Source organism: Pteronotus mesoamericanus, unplaced genomic scaffold (genome assembly GCF_021234165.1).
Source record: "Pteronotus mesoamericanus isolate MK-2021 breed Mesoamerican mustached bat unplaced genomic scaffold, CSHL_Meso_final contig_65, whole genome shotgun sequence".
In the NCBI taxonomy this organism is placed as follows: Eukaryota; Metazoa; Chordata; class Mammalia; order Chiroptera; family Mormoopidae; genus Pteronotus; species Pteronotus mesoamericanus.
In genome coordinates this window covers 3,201,077-3,218,721 of record NW_026555228.1, presented here as the reverse complement: position 1 = coordinate 3,218,721, position 17,645 = coordinate 3,201,077, and the positions used below count along the sequence as shown (strand labels likewise).

The 17,645-nt window shown below is 39.7% G+C and overlaps 2 protein-coding genes across 2 annotated transcripts in view; one reads left to right on the top strand and one right to left on the bottom strand.

Annotated features, from left to right (window-relative positions):
• AMELX (amelogenin X-linked) overlaps positions 1–4,263 on the bottom strand; it is a 119,084-nt gene extending 114,821 nt beyond the window's left edge. The window contains exons 1-4 of the mRNA XM_054581171.1: positions 4,210–4,263; positions 2,267–2,314; positions 835–879; positions 105–566 (exon numbers count right to left, since the gene is read on the bottom strand). Of these exons, the coding sequence (XP_054437146.1) occupies positions 105–566; positions 835–879; positions 2,267–2,314; positions 4,210–4,263 (609 nt within the window). The remainder of the gene's footprint in view (positions 1–104; positions 567–834; positions 880–2,266; positions 2,315–4,209) is intronic.
• Positions 1–17,645, top strand: part of ARHGAP6 (Rho GTPase activating protein 6) — a 422,919-nt gene that overhangs the window by 302,580 nt on the left and 102,694 nt on the right. The gene's annotated exons all lie outside the window — the stretch shown is intronic.

Here is a 17,645-nt window from a genome sequence, read left to right as displayed (position 1 = left end):
CTACTGATGCTGAGGAACCTGGGTGGCTTGAGAACTAGCGCTCTGGGGGCCAATTTTGCTTTACCGTTTTCACAGGTGGTGTAGTGGCTTCAGAGTATACTCACCACTTCCTCCCGCTTGGTCTTGTCTGTTGCTGGCCAAGCTTCCAGAGGCAGGTCAGGAAGCATTGGGGGCAGGGGCTGCATGGGGAACAGCGGAGGCAGAGGTGGCTGTGGTGGCAGGGGTTGGATGGGGTGCACGGGTGGCTGGGGCTGGATGGGCTGGATGGGCTGGATGGGCTGGATGGGCTGGATGGGCTGGTGAGGCTGCGGCTGGACGGTCTGGGGCTGGAAGGGCTGCTGGGCGGGCGGAAGGAGGTTTGGCTGGTGGTGTTGGGTTGGAGTCATGGAGTGTTGGCCAGGAACTGGCATCATTGGCTGCTGGGGGGCCACGGGCTGCTGAGCTGGCACCATGGGGATGTGGTGATGAGGCTGTAGGGCGTGATTCGGGGGATTCTGCTGGGACAGCACGGGAATGATTTGGTGGTGCAGCCATCCACCCATGGGTTCGTAACCATAGGAAGTGTACTGGTGAAAAACAAAGAGTCAGGTTTACCATTGGCTCCATTGACTTCCAGCTGGAGAAGTAGCAATGTTGTCTTTGCCGTTATGACAATATGAGTATTTATTCATTGTTCCCGTGCGAGAATTTCTAACTGTGTACACAGATAAGACCCTTTACAAACTAGACTTCCTATTAGTGTCTTATGTGGCTTAGATATGTTATTTCGCTTAAAAGGGACTTGAAATGCATGCTCAATATTTTAAGAGAACAAAGAACAAAATGTCTACATACCGGCTGCCTTATCATGCTCTGGTACCACTTCAGAGGAGTAAGCACCTTAAGAGAAAGAAACATTAAAATACATTTGTTTTAATATAGTTACATGAAATATGTTCTCAGTAATGCACTCCTATCAAGACTGATAATCTGAAAATGTGGGTTCCACCAGAGAAAGAACAGGGTGAACACTTTTCGGGTGCTTCCTGTGTGTTAGACGCTGCGTCATATCCATCAAACACACATTTTTCATCTTCTCTCACATCCTCTGAGGCAAGTAGCATCGCCCTCACTTTCACAGATAAGGTCATGGAAAGTTAAAGAAGTTCGTGAGCTTGGCTGCAGTGACAGAAGTAGTAACTGTGTTTAAGTCCGTGGCTCCTGCTCTTCTTTGCAAGAGCAAAACAAAACAGAAAAATGAATGGGGCATAATAATCGTATGATTTCTGATATGATGTCACAATTGAAAATACAGGAGGCAGAAACACTGTTCCTCATCCTGTGAATACAGGTTTTCTGATCAAACATGTAAACCTTTTCAAGTTCAACACAAAATCTCGCCTCAAATTCTTATTAACATTCTTCCTCGGCTCGTAAGAGTAAATAGACTCACAGATTGTCATCAGAACCTATGAAAAGAAGTAAGAATGTCACTCCGTTTCTAAACAGTATATATCTAGGTAACCTCGGGTGCAGAGACTCCTTAATAGAGTGCTACAGCATTTGATAGCAATACAGCAGACAATTAGTAATCTTGCTCAAGTTGTACTTGACAAAGCGTGTTTCCTGTTGCTTGACTATTTTGCTCCCCAAACAGTATTTTGAAGTGTGGGTGTTATAATTATTTCCCTTCCACAGATGAGGAAACCAAACAAAGTTCCAGAGAAAGAAAATGATTTGCCAAAGTTTCACGGGTAGCATGGGATTGAGGGGAGCCTCAACTGAAATTTCCAGAACTCTCAAGCTTTTTCTTGTTCTGAAGAATGTCTCATAGACTACTTGGTTACTCATTTTTCAGTAAAGACAAGTGAGGGAGACACATAAGAGTATAAACATCTTAGAACTGGGAATTTTCTAGCTGGAAAGGATGTTAAGTAACATCTTACCTGATGCCCCACATTTTAGGGGCTAGGATAGAATAAACCTGTTCAGCCAGAAGTTACTTTCTGCCTTACCGTGCAAGCCCCGCCCCCACCCAAGTGATAGGTCATGATGGATGCTTGTGTAGCCACATAAGGAGAAGAGACTGAGTCAGAGAGGCCGGGCAGGAGTGTGCTCGGGCAGGCTCGAGGCGACTCATCAGGGCTTAAACCAGGAAGCTGCTAGTGGGAACTGAAAAAGCGGCACTGAGAAACATCTTGAATGAAAAATCAACATACTGTTCTTCACAGAGCCCAGGACATTGTAAACGCAAACCATGGTCAAAATTAGTAAAGAGAAAAATTACCTCATAGCTGAAGTTGATATAACCAGGGTGCCCAGGATGAGGTGGTAGCTTTTAGAAGGAGGGGAGGAGGAGAAGAAAATGAAAGAGGGAGAGGGAGAGAAGAGGGAAAGGGAGAGAGGAAGAGATTAAGTCAATATGCAATTGTTCACATTAAGAGAGACTGAAGCTACTTAAAAACATCCATATAATGCAGAATATATTTGAGGCCTTCTTTTAGTCTGAACATGTATGCGGTGTAGGGGAAGAGCCCTCTTATTTTCAAGAGGTCCAGAGCAACTAAAAGATTTTTCCCAGGGTTGCAGTCTTCTGGTGAGAGACCTGGAGTCAGGAACCAGCACGGGATAGTCCTGCAGCGACCTTCAGGCACCCCTCCGTCCATGTTGTCGATCAATCCTGCTCTGCGCCACCCGCCATCTTACTTCTTGATGAAACTCCATGTTGGGAAGAGATGTGTTTCTCTTACACAGTTACAAAATACCAACAAGACAATTGTCTCTCACACCTTTGCCTATAAATCAGGAGGTGGAGGAGCGCTTACGTATCAAAGAGATTCCTCATTAATTCGTGTGCAAAGTAGCACAACAACCAAAGAAACAACTCCATGTGGATTATTGATGAATATGAGAACAAGATGGGTGCAGTGAAGTAGAAACATTATAAGTCCCCGTGGAAAATGGAAGAGTTGATGTATGAAGTTTAGGTTGATTCTTTTTATTATTGTGCCAATGTGTTTATACCAAAACCATTTGAAAGTTCAAAATTAAAAACAACCTGAATAATTATCTAAACCAGGACTGTCGGTCCTGTGCAAAGTGCAGGCCAAGCGACCGATGGCTGCATTCTGGAGTTCTGGTTGGCGTGGAATGGGTGAGAGAGAGCGGAGAGACAACCACGCCCTCTTCCTCGGACACCAAGCTATGTCAAGTCACTATTCTTTTAAAATGCTGATATTCATAAGAGGGGTAATTCGCTCTTGTGTGAGCGTGAATTTTTTTAGTCACCTACTGCTTTTTCTATACCTTTTTGATGTGAGCTGTCAGAAAGCAGGGGTGTTGAATTGAGGAGCAGGGAAAAGGGCTGACTTTATAATGTGAGGCTCCTCGGGGGACTAGGAATTGCCCCACGTAGGATTTCAGGAAGGCAGAGCACAGAATTTTGGTCTTAGGGGTGAGAGAGGAAGAAAGGAGGCAGATATGCATGCTTTGCTGGCCTCTGGTTGTATCAACTGCTCTTTATCCTACTTTGCCTTCATGCGCTCTAAGCTCTCCGACCTTTTGTAGCCATGTCTAGGAAGAATGGGCCAGACTTCCTGGTCCTTGGTACATTTCAACGGAAAATATATCTATATGTAGTGGCCTAGGTAGGAGGCCACCCAGCCACACAGAAGTCATGTACTTAGCGGGCACACCCAAAGGGATCAGGTCTCGGAGAACAGAAAGACGGTTCAAGAATGGAGTTCCTCACATAGAAATGGGACCTCCTGAAGGTTACAGCCATGGATTTTGGAGAGCAGGAAGAGATTTGGACACTTCTGAGAAATTGGGTTTTAGACAAAACTGCCATTTTTGTAGTATTTTCCTAAGGCTGATTTAAGCACTTTCTCTGTAGGCCTTTCAAGTGTCCCTTCCCAAGGTTTCCTCCATCTAGAGATGGGCAATGATACAAGCTTATCATTTCCACAGAAGGTCCTGGGGGACTTATTAAAATGCAGACTCCTGGGTTCCGCCCCAGCAGTACTAAATCAGAATCTTTGGTGGAGAAATCTGAGAATCTAATTTTTTTTTTTTATAACAAGCTCTTTAAATTGTTTTTAAACACAAAAAATTTTGAGAACATCTGATCTTAATACTGTTTTAAATCTTAAAGTTTATCAACTATGGGGCAGTTTTATTTCCAGGCTTGTGAAATTGGACAGTGACGTATGCAGAGGGTGTCTTACTCACAGGCATAGCGAAGGCTGCTCCCAGGAGGCAGGCAAACAAGATCCAGGTCCCCATCTCTTGATGGCCCTGAAATATGTCAACACACACTCTTCTTATCTCTTCTCAAATATGGACATAATTAATGCTCCATAAAACCCTCATAATCCATATTGGTTGGTTGCAGCGGAAAGGGTGGGACCAATCCTTGTGAGGTTACTTCATTCTTATGTGATTCCCAGTGCTCAGCCCATTTTGTTTTTTCTGTAGCCACAACAGTGATAAAGATGCTTTCCCTTTGGGTTGAGAGCTGAACAAGTTGTAGGGATGTGAATAATTGTGGTATCTGGCATGCCATTTTCCTATACCTGTACAGCTTTTAGAGTCATAGAAGCTAAGTGTATCTTACAACGAATGATTAAAAGAGAGTTGGCTCTAAAGTTGAGGACAGCATCAAGGTGCACAAGTGTTTGATACTTTTAGAACCAGGAGGCACAGAAATGATTTTTCTTGTACAGTCTACCTGAGCATTGCTACAGTGACAAGCAAAGCCTAATCCTCTGAGAAAAGACAGTAAGTAATTTGCCAAAATCAAGTAAGGAAGGAGTGGAAGTTAGTTCTAGTCTTGTCGGACTTTAGGCGAGACTCTCAGGTACCATCTCTGAGCTCTAGATGTGGAGCAAAAGATGTGGTTGAATGAAAGGGAGAGGATGGCACTAATATTCTGTGATTATTCCATGAATATTAAATGACATCTACTTATAAGATTCCATATTTAGTTAATGGCATCTTCCTTTGGTTTGACACTGCGGTATAATTATTCCACAAATAAAACCCTTTAGACATGAAGCAAAGCAGGCTATCCTAAAATATGCACATTGCTTTGTGGTAGAAATTATTGACTAACTTTGAAAACTGTCAGAAGAAAGACTTTAAATTTTACACAGGAAGTGAATATTGTGTGTGACAATGCTGCAGGCTATAGAACTGACATTTTCTACCCCCTAAATCTGATTTGTTAAAAGTTTAAATTAATGAGGAAAAAATCTTTAGTTGATGATTCTATTTTATGTCATTAAATAAAACGATTTTCAAAGCAGTGGATCACAGAGTGTGAAAAATTATTTTTATCTTATTTGATAACTAATTAAATATTTTGCTTTGAAATTTGGCCCTAAAAAGTGCTTTAGGATTTTAGAACTAAAATGTAAAGAAATATACTCTGCTGCATTAGATAGTAAAATAATTCATTTAATAATTAGAGTCTAATTTAATTATGGTCCAACTGAAGTAGTAACCGAACATACAGCATAAATTGTTAGAAGTGCAGGATACATTTTAGCTTTTGAACATGAAATGCAGAAAAAGAAATAGGCACAACAGAAAAGACACCAAATAATGAATAAAATTCACATACCTTTGAATATATGTATTCAGAGTAAGTTTCTGTCTGAAACTCAGGGATGCTTGATCCTATAGATTTCTTCCAACTAAGAGCTCAATTTATATCATTCACAGCATCTAGAACAGCCAATCAGATTTCTGAAGGAAAAATGTGTTGAGTATAACTAAAAATCCCTGTATCATGAATTTTTAGAAGCTATGATCAAACATAAGGCTGTATGTTGTGATTAGTGCATATAGAGTCTTTCATTATGGGCAATAGTAGGTTTAACAGGCAAAAAATTTCGTCACGCTGTTTTTAAGTCAGCAAATAAGTTGACTGCACATGCTGATATATTCAAATTTACTTTTACAAAGCAGTTATGTCATTGTCTGTTCTCTGGTTCTCGCAAACATAACAGTTCTTTCCAAAAATGTAGATGGTTGAGTTTCTATAGCATCATCAAGTTATCCCCTAGGGTTCCCCATCCCTTTCAGATTGAGATAAATTGATTGAAACCCCCACCCTGGTAAAACCCCCAAGCTCACCCCAATGTTTCCCTTACAGATTATAATGTGGGGATCACTACTGCTCTTCTATTGTCATTGAAGGTATTTTCTCTGATCCCTGCAGTCATTTCTTTAACACCTTCTGGCATCCACCAAAAGAGAGGACAAAGTTTCTTCTCCTTGGCCCCATCCTGCAGCTCATCCGCCATCCAAGCAACCATGACCTTGAGGTTATCATGGTAGCAAAACTTTTACTGATGATCTTAAAGACACGACAGGAAACATATCACACACCAGACCTCACAGTTAAAAATGTATTTTGATCCTTGCAAACATATATGTATCAGAAGGGACTTTGCCTCGGCTCCTCATTTCACAAAGCAACTGTTTTCCTCCGTATGTTGGCCCTTCTTTGTCCACATCCTTCTAGCCCACTGCCGCTTTCTCTTATAAGCAAATCCAAATTCCTCTTACTCAGAGCCTCTTAACTGCCCCTTTATTTGCATTGTGCCCATGTTCTCAGCAGCCTCTCCTTTTGCCTAAACAATAATAACCAAAGCCCTTCTCTCTGTTAGACAACCTCTGATCTAGATATTAAATTCATGTCTTTTGCTCCTCTACTTTATTAAAGCATATGGATTTTTTTCTTTTATTCTATAATTGGGTCAGTTAAAAAGCAAATTTGTAACTAGTGATACAAGGTAGCCAATGAGTTGTCTATCAATAGTAGAGCAATAAAAGAAAGGCTGATTATACACCCAGATAATATTGGCAGTATAGCCAGATCTCTTGGACTACTTAAATAGTAAAGTTTGTACACGTACATATGTTTTTATATAGGTGCTCCACATTGGCTGAGTTTAATTTAAGGAGAAAATATCCATGAAAGGCAATGTATATTATTAAGAGCTAGAGCTTAAACTTACATGGGTCCTAACCTCAACTTCACCAAGGGTTGGGGGACCGTTGACAATATACTTAGCCTATCTAAGCCTCAGTTTCCTTGTCAGTAAAATTAGGACAATTATAGAACCTACCTAAGTGGACTAGTGTGAAAACAAAATGAGAGACATCTCTGGGGTAAAGGGAAGGTTATCACCCTCCCCGACCCCATCACTTGTCATGCATTAAGTGTTTTAAAAATGCTAACAAATAAGATTCTAAGATGATCTTACTTGGGAATGAATTAGGAAGGCATGAATAACCCTCATGAAGAGAGGTAGACCTTTCTTTCGAGAAGAAAGCGAAAGATAGTAACAGGCAAAATGTATAAATAAAAGTGACCATTGACCCTGATTCTAAAAGCCAATTGTGTCCAGGGTTTGCATTTGTACATGAATATATTTATTAGTAAGTTATATATCAGAGGCAATAAGGAAGTTGTAAAATGGATTTTAGGAGAATTGGCATCAAGTTACTCAGATGGGGAGGAAGTGGGCAGCAAGGTACTAAAGCAGAGTAGGAGGGAGAGGAAAGGAAAATGTAGATCACATTAAATTCTTTTTCAATCTTCTTTCCTCATTGTATTTAATTAAATATGTCAGAGTGCCTGAAAAATATTCAGGACATATTTTTCTACAAAATTGCAGTTAATCTCTACTAACTAAGTCATTGGTGAATTACCACTGGTCTTATAGTTTTACAGAATTGATCTCATTATTTTGTCTCATCTTTCAAGAATGAGAGTGACCTTGTTGCCACGAAGGTCAGCAAGGATCCCTTATTGTGACATTAATTTGTCTGGTCTACTAGATATTGCATTATTGCCAATGCACTATATATAGTTGCTCGGGCTTTGATGGTAAGTACAATAGAAATACAATAGATATGATTTGGTTCTTTCTATTTGTTTTCCCCCATTGCATATCCTAAGTCATAGTGTATTAAAATATGGACTGCTCTGCTTAAAAACCTCTTTCACTAATTTAGGTCCCACATATGCAGTTTAAAAGTTGCTCATTATTTTAGGGAAAACACAAAATTTCAATTGAAAATGTTTTTCTATAAGCAATTATTTTATTTATGAAAAGGGTGACTTTACAAAAGAAAACAGAATTTACTCGATTGTCTATTTTGTTATATGAGGACTATAACATTTCCAAAATATTTGTGCTCTTGTTTTTCTGGTGCTTTGACATCATATATTTTTTTATCTCTTAAAAAAATCACTATTTAACAAATGGACCATAGGCATAAAATAATTTCTTCTATGACAATATATCTGGAATTACTGGCAATATGACCCTCGAATGTGTCTTCATTCATTTAAGGATTTGTTCCAAATATGTATGTTGAATACCTATGAACCTAAGACCATTTCTGTTACTATAGGGGACAAATATATGCATGAATTTATACTTTCTAAAAGGTTTTCTTCAAAACAAGTGAATAAATGCCCTTATATGTTATAGGTTACCATTCTTGCTAAGATGGCTCAAGAAAGGATTATAAAAATATCACATTCGAGGCACCTTTTGGCAGAGAAACCCTACTCTAAGTCCCCCCTGAGCACTTGCAGGATCAAGCAGGGCTGCAAAACATGCAATTCCTGTGTAAGGACCTTAGGCTGGGCAGCCTTCTACTCTTTTTGGCACAAATCAAGAACCACGTGGTTCCTGTCTGCCAGTGGTCAGAGACAAGGAAAGCATGGGTTAGTCCTAGGCAGCAAGAATCTGCCATTATACCTCCTCACTTTGTCCCAGTTGAATACTTGTAATAAAGAGAGCCCATGGTAGCCAAGAGCTGAAGCAATCTTGAGCTCTGAGAGGAAGCATGTCTTAAATGTCTTCACTTCCTATGATGTCTGATCGCAAACAAATAGTAGGCACTCCAAAACAACAACAAATTATACATGCTTGTGTATGTTGCTTTATAATTTTTAAAAAGCTCTTTTGCCTATTTTTCACAGCAGTTATACTTGCAGCTCATCACATTTTGCTGTTCCCATGTTGCTTATGTAGCAATTTCTTCCCTTCTAATTTGCTGCTTAATTTACAGTGTGCTGGAAAGCCATGTGCCCAAGCTTGTTAGAAGTATGTGTGGACTGCAAAGAAAGGGATGTTCTAAGCTGTGTTGGCCCTGAAGGCTCACTTGTGAGAAAGCTCAAAAATGTCAGTCTTGTGGCATTGATTTGCGACTGCTGAAAGGATGTTTTATTTTATTTGGGGGCTTTCCCTTTGCTTAACCTTCTGGTTTTTAGCAGTAGTCCAGGTATATGGGTGATCTTTGGATAACTCAGGTGTTACGAGTTCTGGAAGCCTTCCTTATTAGCTACAGGGGCTCTTTACTTGAATCTTCTTTTCAAGCAGGCCCAGGATTGCCCAATATTCCAGAATAATTTCAAGAGTGAGCGTTCTTAAATAACTGGAGCCAAAGTCAACTTTTAAACATTTCTTTTATAGACATAGAAAATCTCATTCTCTAGGTTGTTTTTTTCTGGAATGGAGTTGTACCTTTTTAGAACTCAGGGACACCACTACTCACTAATTCTGATAAACACACTGACTTCCCTTTGCAACCCTCAGGAGTGAGATATTGCGCCTCCTACTTTCTCAGGAGCTCTTTGCTACCTAGAAAAAAATCTCTTTTTACAAAGTAGGTGCTAGATGAACGTGTTGATTAATTGAAAAAATGTAGAGATCTTATCTATGATATTATGAAAATATTAAAAATACCCTTGATTTATGTGGATTCTCCATAGATGAAGAAATTGTGCAGTCATTTAGATGGGCCTTTGAAACAGCTAAGATGGATAACTCAGCATCGTTGCCAACGGCTCCTCTGGATTTCATACAAATGGCCTCTGATAAGGACCTGAAAAGGGAGACGCTGTAAAAGGTTTAGAATCCATTATCCTAACATCCTTATTATATTTGGCTCTGACCTGTTAGTTGAAGTTGTAATATGTTACAAGCAGATATACTATTATGTATATACTCAATTCTTCTTATTTGTATCTGAGTTTACTTGCTTAATATAATAAAGCATTATTATTATTATTATTATTATTATATTCTTAAGCTCCTGGAATCCCTTCAACCCAAGGAGTAACTTGGAAACAATAATGACAAAACCCGTCTTTCACCCACATTCACATACTTTATTGATTGCAAATCATCAGCACCTATTTCCAGAATACATTGGAATCAACTATGTTTTATGCCTGGTTCTTGGAAGTTATATTAAAAAAGAGGAAACCTCTACAGGCTAAAGACATTTACTAAGTGAGTAGACTTTGGACAAGATGCCTAAGAAAAGCAGGAACAAAGGTAAGGAACCAGAAAAAAGAAAGGCACACGTAAGAAAAAGAAAATGCATTGTGATGGTCTTCAGGGTGGTGGTCAAAGGTGGTACTAGCTCAGCAAGCCCAGAGTGTCCTGAAAGGAAAAGAGGAAACTTATCGGTGAAGCAATAGGAAACAAAACAACTACGCAGTGAATGGAGTTGTTTTTTGGGCCACAAGCCCTGAGCAGATCCCTCAAAGGCCAAAATTGTAACATAACTTAATCAGCCATTATTGAGCACTAAGTATGTGGCTAACACAGTCATAGGCCTGGGACTATAAGGATGAATAGGACAATAATCTAATTCTCAAACTGCTCACGGCCTCTAGAAGAATTCTTCACCCTGAGTTGGGACGAGGAACGCTGGGAGTGGGTGTTGGAACAAATTATCCTTCTCAGTTTCAGGAAGCTAACACACCCTGTGCCTATATCTGTGTTTGTGGAGGAGAAAGGGGTGAGGGGAGAGACAGTAGTGACACCAAAAGGTATCGGGGCTGTGGTAGAAGCTGAGCATCTAGAGTGTTCCAGTAGTTCTTTGGCTGGTTTGGGAAGGGGCATATTAACTGTATACAGGACCGCTTCAGTCTTTCAGCCCGAAGCTCTGTTACTCCTGCTTCTTCAATGATGGTGCGTTCACTGACACACACATGCTGCGTCATCAAGGAAACATTAAATTATCGCCAGTGTCTGCTGTTTCCAAGGACAATGTAAAGTAGATAGAGGTTTATGAACTAACTTGTAAAACAAAATGGCTTACCAATAGGGACGTGGTTCAAATCAATTATGACACATGTAACGTTCAAAATGAGGGTGTCAGTCTGTATTTGTCGACATCAAAAGATGTTTGTGACACATAGTTAGGTGGAAAAGAGACTTTTAAAGTCTTCTTTCTCTAAAAATAATACTCTTCTTTCGCTTCTTCCTCTTTCTCTTTCTCTTCCCTCACTCCTTCCGTCCCTCCCTCCCTCGCTCCCTTCCTTCTATTCCTTTTCTTCATTGGGGAGATATTCACCAAAATATTAACAGTCGTTACCTAAGGGACTCATTCTTGGAAGTCTCTGGAAAGTCAAGATTTTATTTTATTTCTTTTAAGTGATCTGTGGATGGAACAAATACAAGAGAGGTACAACAAGTTTGGGGTATAATATTTCTCATTCACGTTCAGCCAAAGTGATGAGTAAGCAATAGTACTAGATCCCCCATAGCCCTGGGTTTATTTCATGTTCATTCTCAATGGGGAGAAAAAGCTGAACATGAGAGCAAAGACCAAAATAATATGTATTTATTTAAAGTGATAGGATCTCTTTTCTACTGCACCACTAGTAGAAAATATCTTAATATAAGCATTCACAGGAAGAGATTGCACAGCTCGTAATGTGAAAGATCTGTAAGCATTTGCTAAATATCTGGTAGGGAAATTTTCTTTTTTAAAAACTTTTTAAAATTTATTGATTTGGGGGTGAGGGAGAGAGCAAGAGAGAGAGAGAGAGAGAAACATCAATTTTTTTGTTCCACTTAGTTATGCATTCATTGGTTGCTTCTTGTATGTGCCTTGACCAGGGATCGAACCTGCAAACCTTAGCATATCGGGATGACACTCAACACTCGAACCATCTGAGCTACCGAGACAGGGCTTAGTGGGGCAATCTTCAATAAGGGAAATTATATGCAGGTGGATAATGTGTTGTTTGGTTATAATTAACCAGTAACCATCAAGAGTGAAAATGTTACATGTGTTCATGGAGGTAACACAGTAATGTAAAAACCACCTTTTAAAAATTTCTACTTATTGGGCAAAATACACCAAAAGTACGTTGCACTTTCCTGCTGGGGTTCAACATACACGTACACAGGTGGGTAGTTTCCAAACAAGAGCAATACGCCGTGGTGGAGTGGTGGAGAGAGCTTGTCTTTGGCAGGACAGCCTGGGTCAGAGTTCTGGTTGGACCATTGGCTCATGACGCCAGACCCGAGCCAGTGTTCCGGATTCTTTTGTGCGCTTGCCTTACCATCTGGAAAATGCGAAAGCTAGTAATGTTACTCAGTAAACCTTTGACTCTTCTTAAACATGATTTCCAATAAAACATGATTTCCAATAAGAATCACAATTTTAGTAATTACTCCAGGAGAAAATATGCAAATGTAAAGGAACCAAGGAGATAGTTTGGCACCTAAAGGTCGGAGACTCATTCTCATATATTTGATGTGCAGAGTTTTCTATCATCCTTGGGCAGACAATGCTTATATTGTTACACTTTAGTGGGATGCCTTTCATCTTCATCTCTTACGGAAATGCCCACAGGGACAGAAATGGGAAATGTCAGAATAATATTTTCGTATGATCTGCCAATTCTCCAGGGAACAAGAAATACATGGTGGAACCTAAGTGCCTGCGAGGTCTGCAGTTCTGGCTGTGTTAGCCGTTCCGAGTGCTGCTTTTGCTAATGGCCTCTCGAATGTGGACAGAGCCCTGAGCAGATTTACAGCATCTTCTTTATTACACCCCTAAATTATCTAAATTCAGCAATTATTGTTAAAAATTATCTTCAAACCTCTATTTAAAAAGCCACATCATGAATGGCATGTCTGCGTAGAGTATTTATTAGATCTGAAGCTGATATAATTGTAAGGAATGAAGTAAATCAGGAAGAGAGCCAGAAGTTAATTTAATTCTACTCACATACATTTCATTATAGAGAATTTTTACTTCAAGTGAAACTAAACAGATGCACTAGGCTGTCACAAAATTCTGCAGAGTGAGCACATGTTTGTTCTAATTATAGGTGACATTCCCCCCGGTATAGCGCTAACATAGCTTTAGAATCATAAAATCACCCTTTTCAAAAATCTTACGTAGTGTACCATCTTCATCATCATGGTGCTCTTAGGAGAATTATAGTCATGTGCTATATCTATTTTCAATAGCATTCTGTACATCTCCAAAATTCTTAAATCATTAGGATAAAATATTTATTATCTGTAATATCCAAGGCACAGGAAACATAAATATATGACATGATATTCATCCAGTGGAACATTATTCAGCCATGAAAAAGGAATGCCGTTCTGACTCCTGCAACAACATGGATGAGCCTTGAAAACATTATGTTCAGTAAAAGAAGCCAGACACTAAAGACAGTATAGTATATGATTTCGTATTTATGAAATTCCCAAAATAGGCAAATCCAGGGACAGAAAGTAGATTCATGGTTACCATGGACTAGAGGGAGAGAGAAATAGGGAGTGACTACTAATAGGTTTGGGCTTCTTAGGGGAATGGTGGAAATGTGGTTGGAAGATGGGTCTCTGAGAACCTCTACAGCAGGGTTTCTTAATGTTAGTGCTCCCGGCATTTTGGGAGAGAGAATTCTCTGTGGAGAGGCCATCCTGAGCACTGATGGATATATACCAGCATCCCTGGTCTCTAACCTCTAGATACCGCTTCCCCTAGTGTGACAGCCAAACATGTCTCCAGACATAGCCATATGTCCCCTGGGAATGAGGAGTGGGGGCAGAATTGGTCCCAGTTGAGAACCCCAGATCTACAAGTACCTAAGAACTGAGCTGGGTGAAGAGGTGCAGGAAGCAGGTGGCTGCCTGGAGCCCACATGCAGTGGGGGAAAGACAGCTGATTCAGGTTCCTTGAAGGTCGAAACACTGATGCCTGGATTCTAAATTCTGTGATTTCTTTAAAAAAAAAAAAATGAAGAGATGAATAGGGAAAAGAAGATTTAGGCAAAATTATTGTTCAAAAAATATCTGTTGGGAAAAACAATTGTTCAGATCATTAAAAAGATTAAGCCTTTGCCAGTGTGGCTCAGTTGGTTGGAGCATTGTCTTGTAAACCAGAAGGTTGCAGGTTCGATTCCCCGTCAGGGCACATGCCTGGGTTGAGGGTTCCATCTCCAGTCGGGGCACACAGGGGAGGCAACCGATCGATGTTTCTCTCTCACGTTGATATTTCTATCCTTCTTTCTCTCCCTCCCTTCCCATCTCTAAAATTGATGGCATGTCCTCAGGTGAAGATAAAACATTTTTAAGAAAAAGATTGAAATTATTATTTGAAAATAAAATGGTATATGCTAGTGGCCTTCATCTTTATTTTAAAGGATTAGAACCATGGCGCCCATGATTCAGAAAGTATATAAATTGGGATTTGGAATGTTCTATGCCACAGCCATAGAAGTGTATTAATGGTTCCCAAAGAGTTATGCTTTACTCAGCTTTAAAATGATTCTGTAAACTATAAACACCCCTTAAGCAGCAAAAAGAAGCATGAGATTTGATTTATACCATGGCTAACAAAATCAAGTAAGTAATCACATTTTAATCATATCCCACTAATCTTAGTCTAAGGAATGGAAGAAAGAGGAAGTGCATACGCTTTAGAAATACATACATTTCAGAAAGTCAGTTTTTAAGCCTGACCTCTTCTCTGTTCAGAAACGCATTGGGGGAGGAGGACCTCATCCTCCTTGGTAACCCATATAAGTAAGTGGATTGAAGGAAATTGTGTCTATACGGCTGTTTCTAGTCCTCAAGATCTGTCCTGCTTGGAGAGGGAATCTTAAAATTATTGAGGTAATAACTGGCACGATTCCTGCTCTCAATTTTAAGGGTTTTCTCAAACTGCCTTAGTCTATGTAACTTTGATCATCTAGGACTTGATACCCTGTGTATGGCAGTGCTATCAGACTGAAGTTAGTAAACTCAAATTGTGTTTATAAGTAGACTGATGTTACACAGTGGCTTCTCTGTAAATACAAAACATAAATTTCCTTATTTCTCCTGGATAATAGCAATTACAGAATGTTGCTTTTAGTCCTTGTTATTATCAAGGATATTACTGAATGCATTAAACTCATACTGACTCAACTTTATTTTAAAAAACCATGTTCTAAGGATGTTTTCAAGATCTTAAGCGTGTGTATTTATAAGACTTTTCCCTTAGCCTATTCCCCTACCCTGTCAGCTAAGATGTAGGATGGATAGAGCATCTGGAGGAGGCTGGGTCTAACAGGTCAGCCATAAAATTGGATGAGAGTAATAGAAAAAAACCTATCTGTGTGGTGGTTCACTGGAAATACCTTTTCCTATGCAGTTCTTTATAGCGTTGTTTTCGGGATCAAATGACATGATATATGAAGTCTGTCCAGAAGGTATCCAGCTACATAATATGAAAAATAGACATTTGTTGAAGAAGATACAAGATACACGAAGCATTGTACATAGGACAATGACGCCTCGGTCCCTTCAAAGTAGGCATCTTGGGACCTCACACAGTTCTCCCAATCGCCATAAGCTACCATGTCATATTCTCCTGAATCTCATCAACAGTCTGAAATCTCTTCCCTCTCAAAGGTGATTTTAGCTTTGGGAAAAGTCAGAAGTCACAGGGCACTAAATCTGGGTTGTAGTGGGGCTGATCACTTGGTTGATGTGATGTCTCACCAAAAAACTCTGCACGGGTCGTGATGCATGAATGGGTGCATTGTCGTGATAAAGCTGCCAATCACCAGCTGCCCATAGCTGTGGCCTTCTGAATCATCCAGATAGTTTCCATGGAGGAATGTTCAAGCTTAATGCAAAACTGGATGCAGATTCATTGCTTTACTCGCTCAGTCATTTTGAGTGTGATGACCACACAGTACACATGCTCACTAAACAGCATCTACCACCCACACTAATGAGTAGAGTGAAGTTGTCATTGTTCACGCGTGCGCATTCCAGTCCATTCTCCTTGGCTGCCAGGTTACATCCGTGTTGCACAAACCTTTCTCATTATATTAACAGTGGCTGGACTTTTTCCAGACAGACCTCCTAAAGCAAGCACATGGAGTGTTGTTTAACCATAGTGAGCACTTAACACACTGGGAGCTAATTCATATATGCATAATATATATTTATATATATTATATATAATTAGCCGAATCATGTGATGTCATAGCACCGTACAGTATCACATTGTGATCATTTTCTAGCAAAACCACACAAGCTGTCTCCAAGCAATATTGGGTCTCTTTATGAAATGATTCTCAAAAGGCAAGCTCTGACTTTTTTAATAATATAAGTTTATAAGAAGTTTAGTCTTCTAAATGGTCTCAATGCAAACTACACTTTAGAACCCCTCTGTAGCTTTTAAATAATACTCATGTCTGGGTCCCACTCTGCCTAGCTTCTGATTTAACTGGTCTGAGCAATGACTCCAACTCTTATTGTATTTGTTAATCATCTGGAAAGCTTTTAAAAATATTGATGGCCGTGTGCCACCTTGGAAATTCTGTTTCAGTTGACTGTCGTAATTTGCAGCCAGGGTCGAGATTCATGGGACACAATCGATTTCGTTTTATGAATTGATTACTATATTTGTCTCTAAAAACTTTACTGTATATAGAAAGTTGTAGTTTATCAACTCTACCCAAATCAGTTGGTTTTTTTCCAAAAATCAGTTGACTGATTTTAAGTGAATTTCTGATTAGTGCTGTAGGTCAAATTAAGAACACTCAACACAAATGATATTTGCATTTAGTTATAAAATAGTAGTGTCAGCCCACAGGCTTTCAGCATGACGGCAGACCTGCCATGGGCACTCAGAAAACAGGTTCTGATAATGGACAAAAAAGAAAAGTGTTTTTCATGGCCTCTTGGTTTATCTATGAGCACTGCATTTCACACTGACTATTTCACAGAGTCTGCCTGAGACTTCTAAAATATCGATTCTGTGAATGGGCACACTTCGTATACCACCCACCTGAGTAGGCTCCTCTGGGTGGGGCTGTTTTGATTTTTTTCCTTCCTCTGAATATATGGTTTTGTTCAGTTAATCAAACAAATGCAGTTGTTTTGCTGTTCTGTAGACACATTCTTTGTGTGGCCAAGAATCCTGTTTGCGGCGGCCACACCACAACTAGATCTGAATGTGGAGCAGCCCAGCAAGCAAGTGCTAATTTGAATCAATTGTTAAGATTGCCAGCAACAAACCCAAGTGACCTGCATCACTGGAATCAATTAGCGACCCTGCAGGCGCGGCATTAGATTGATTCCATCATCATTTTCTTCATCCTTCAGAAACCCTCATCTTCCTGAATGGTGAAACAATAACAAGGTCGAATTGAAGGCACATTTTGTTCATCTGAATTTTTCTGTATGTCTGTTTTTCTGAGTAAAAATGTAATACATGTTTGTAAATAAATTCAAACAACATAGAATTGCAGTAGACAGAATGTTAAAGTCCATAAGAACCCCATCTTCAAACGATAGCTGTTACAAGGGAACATGACCAAA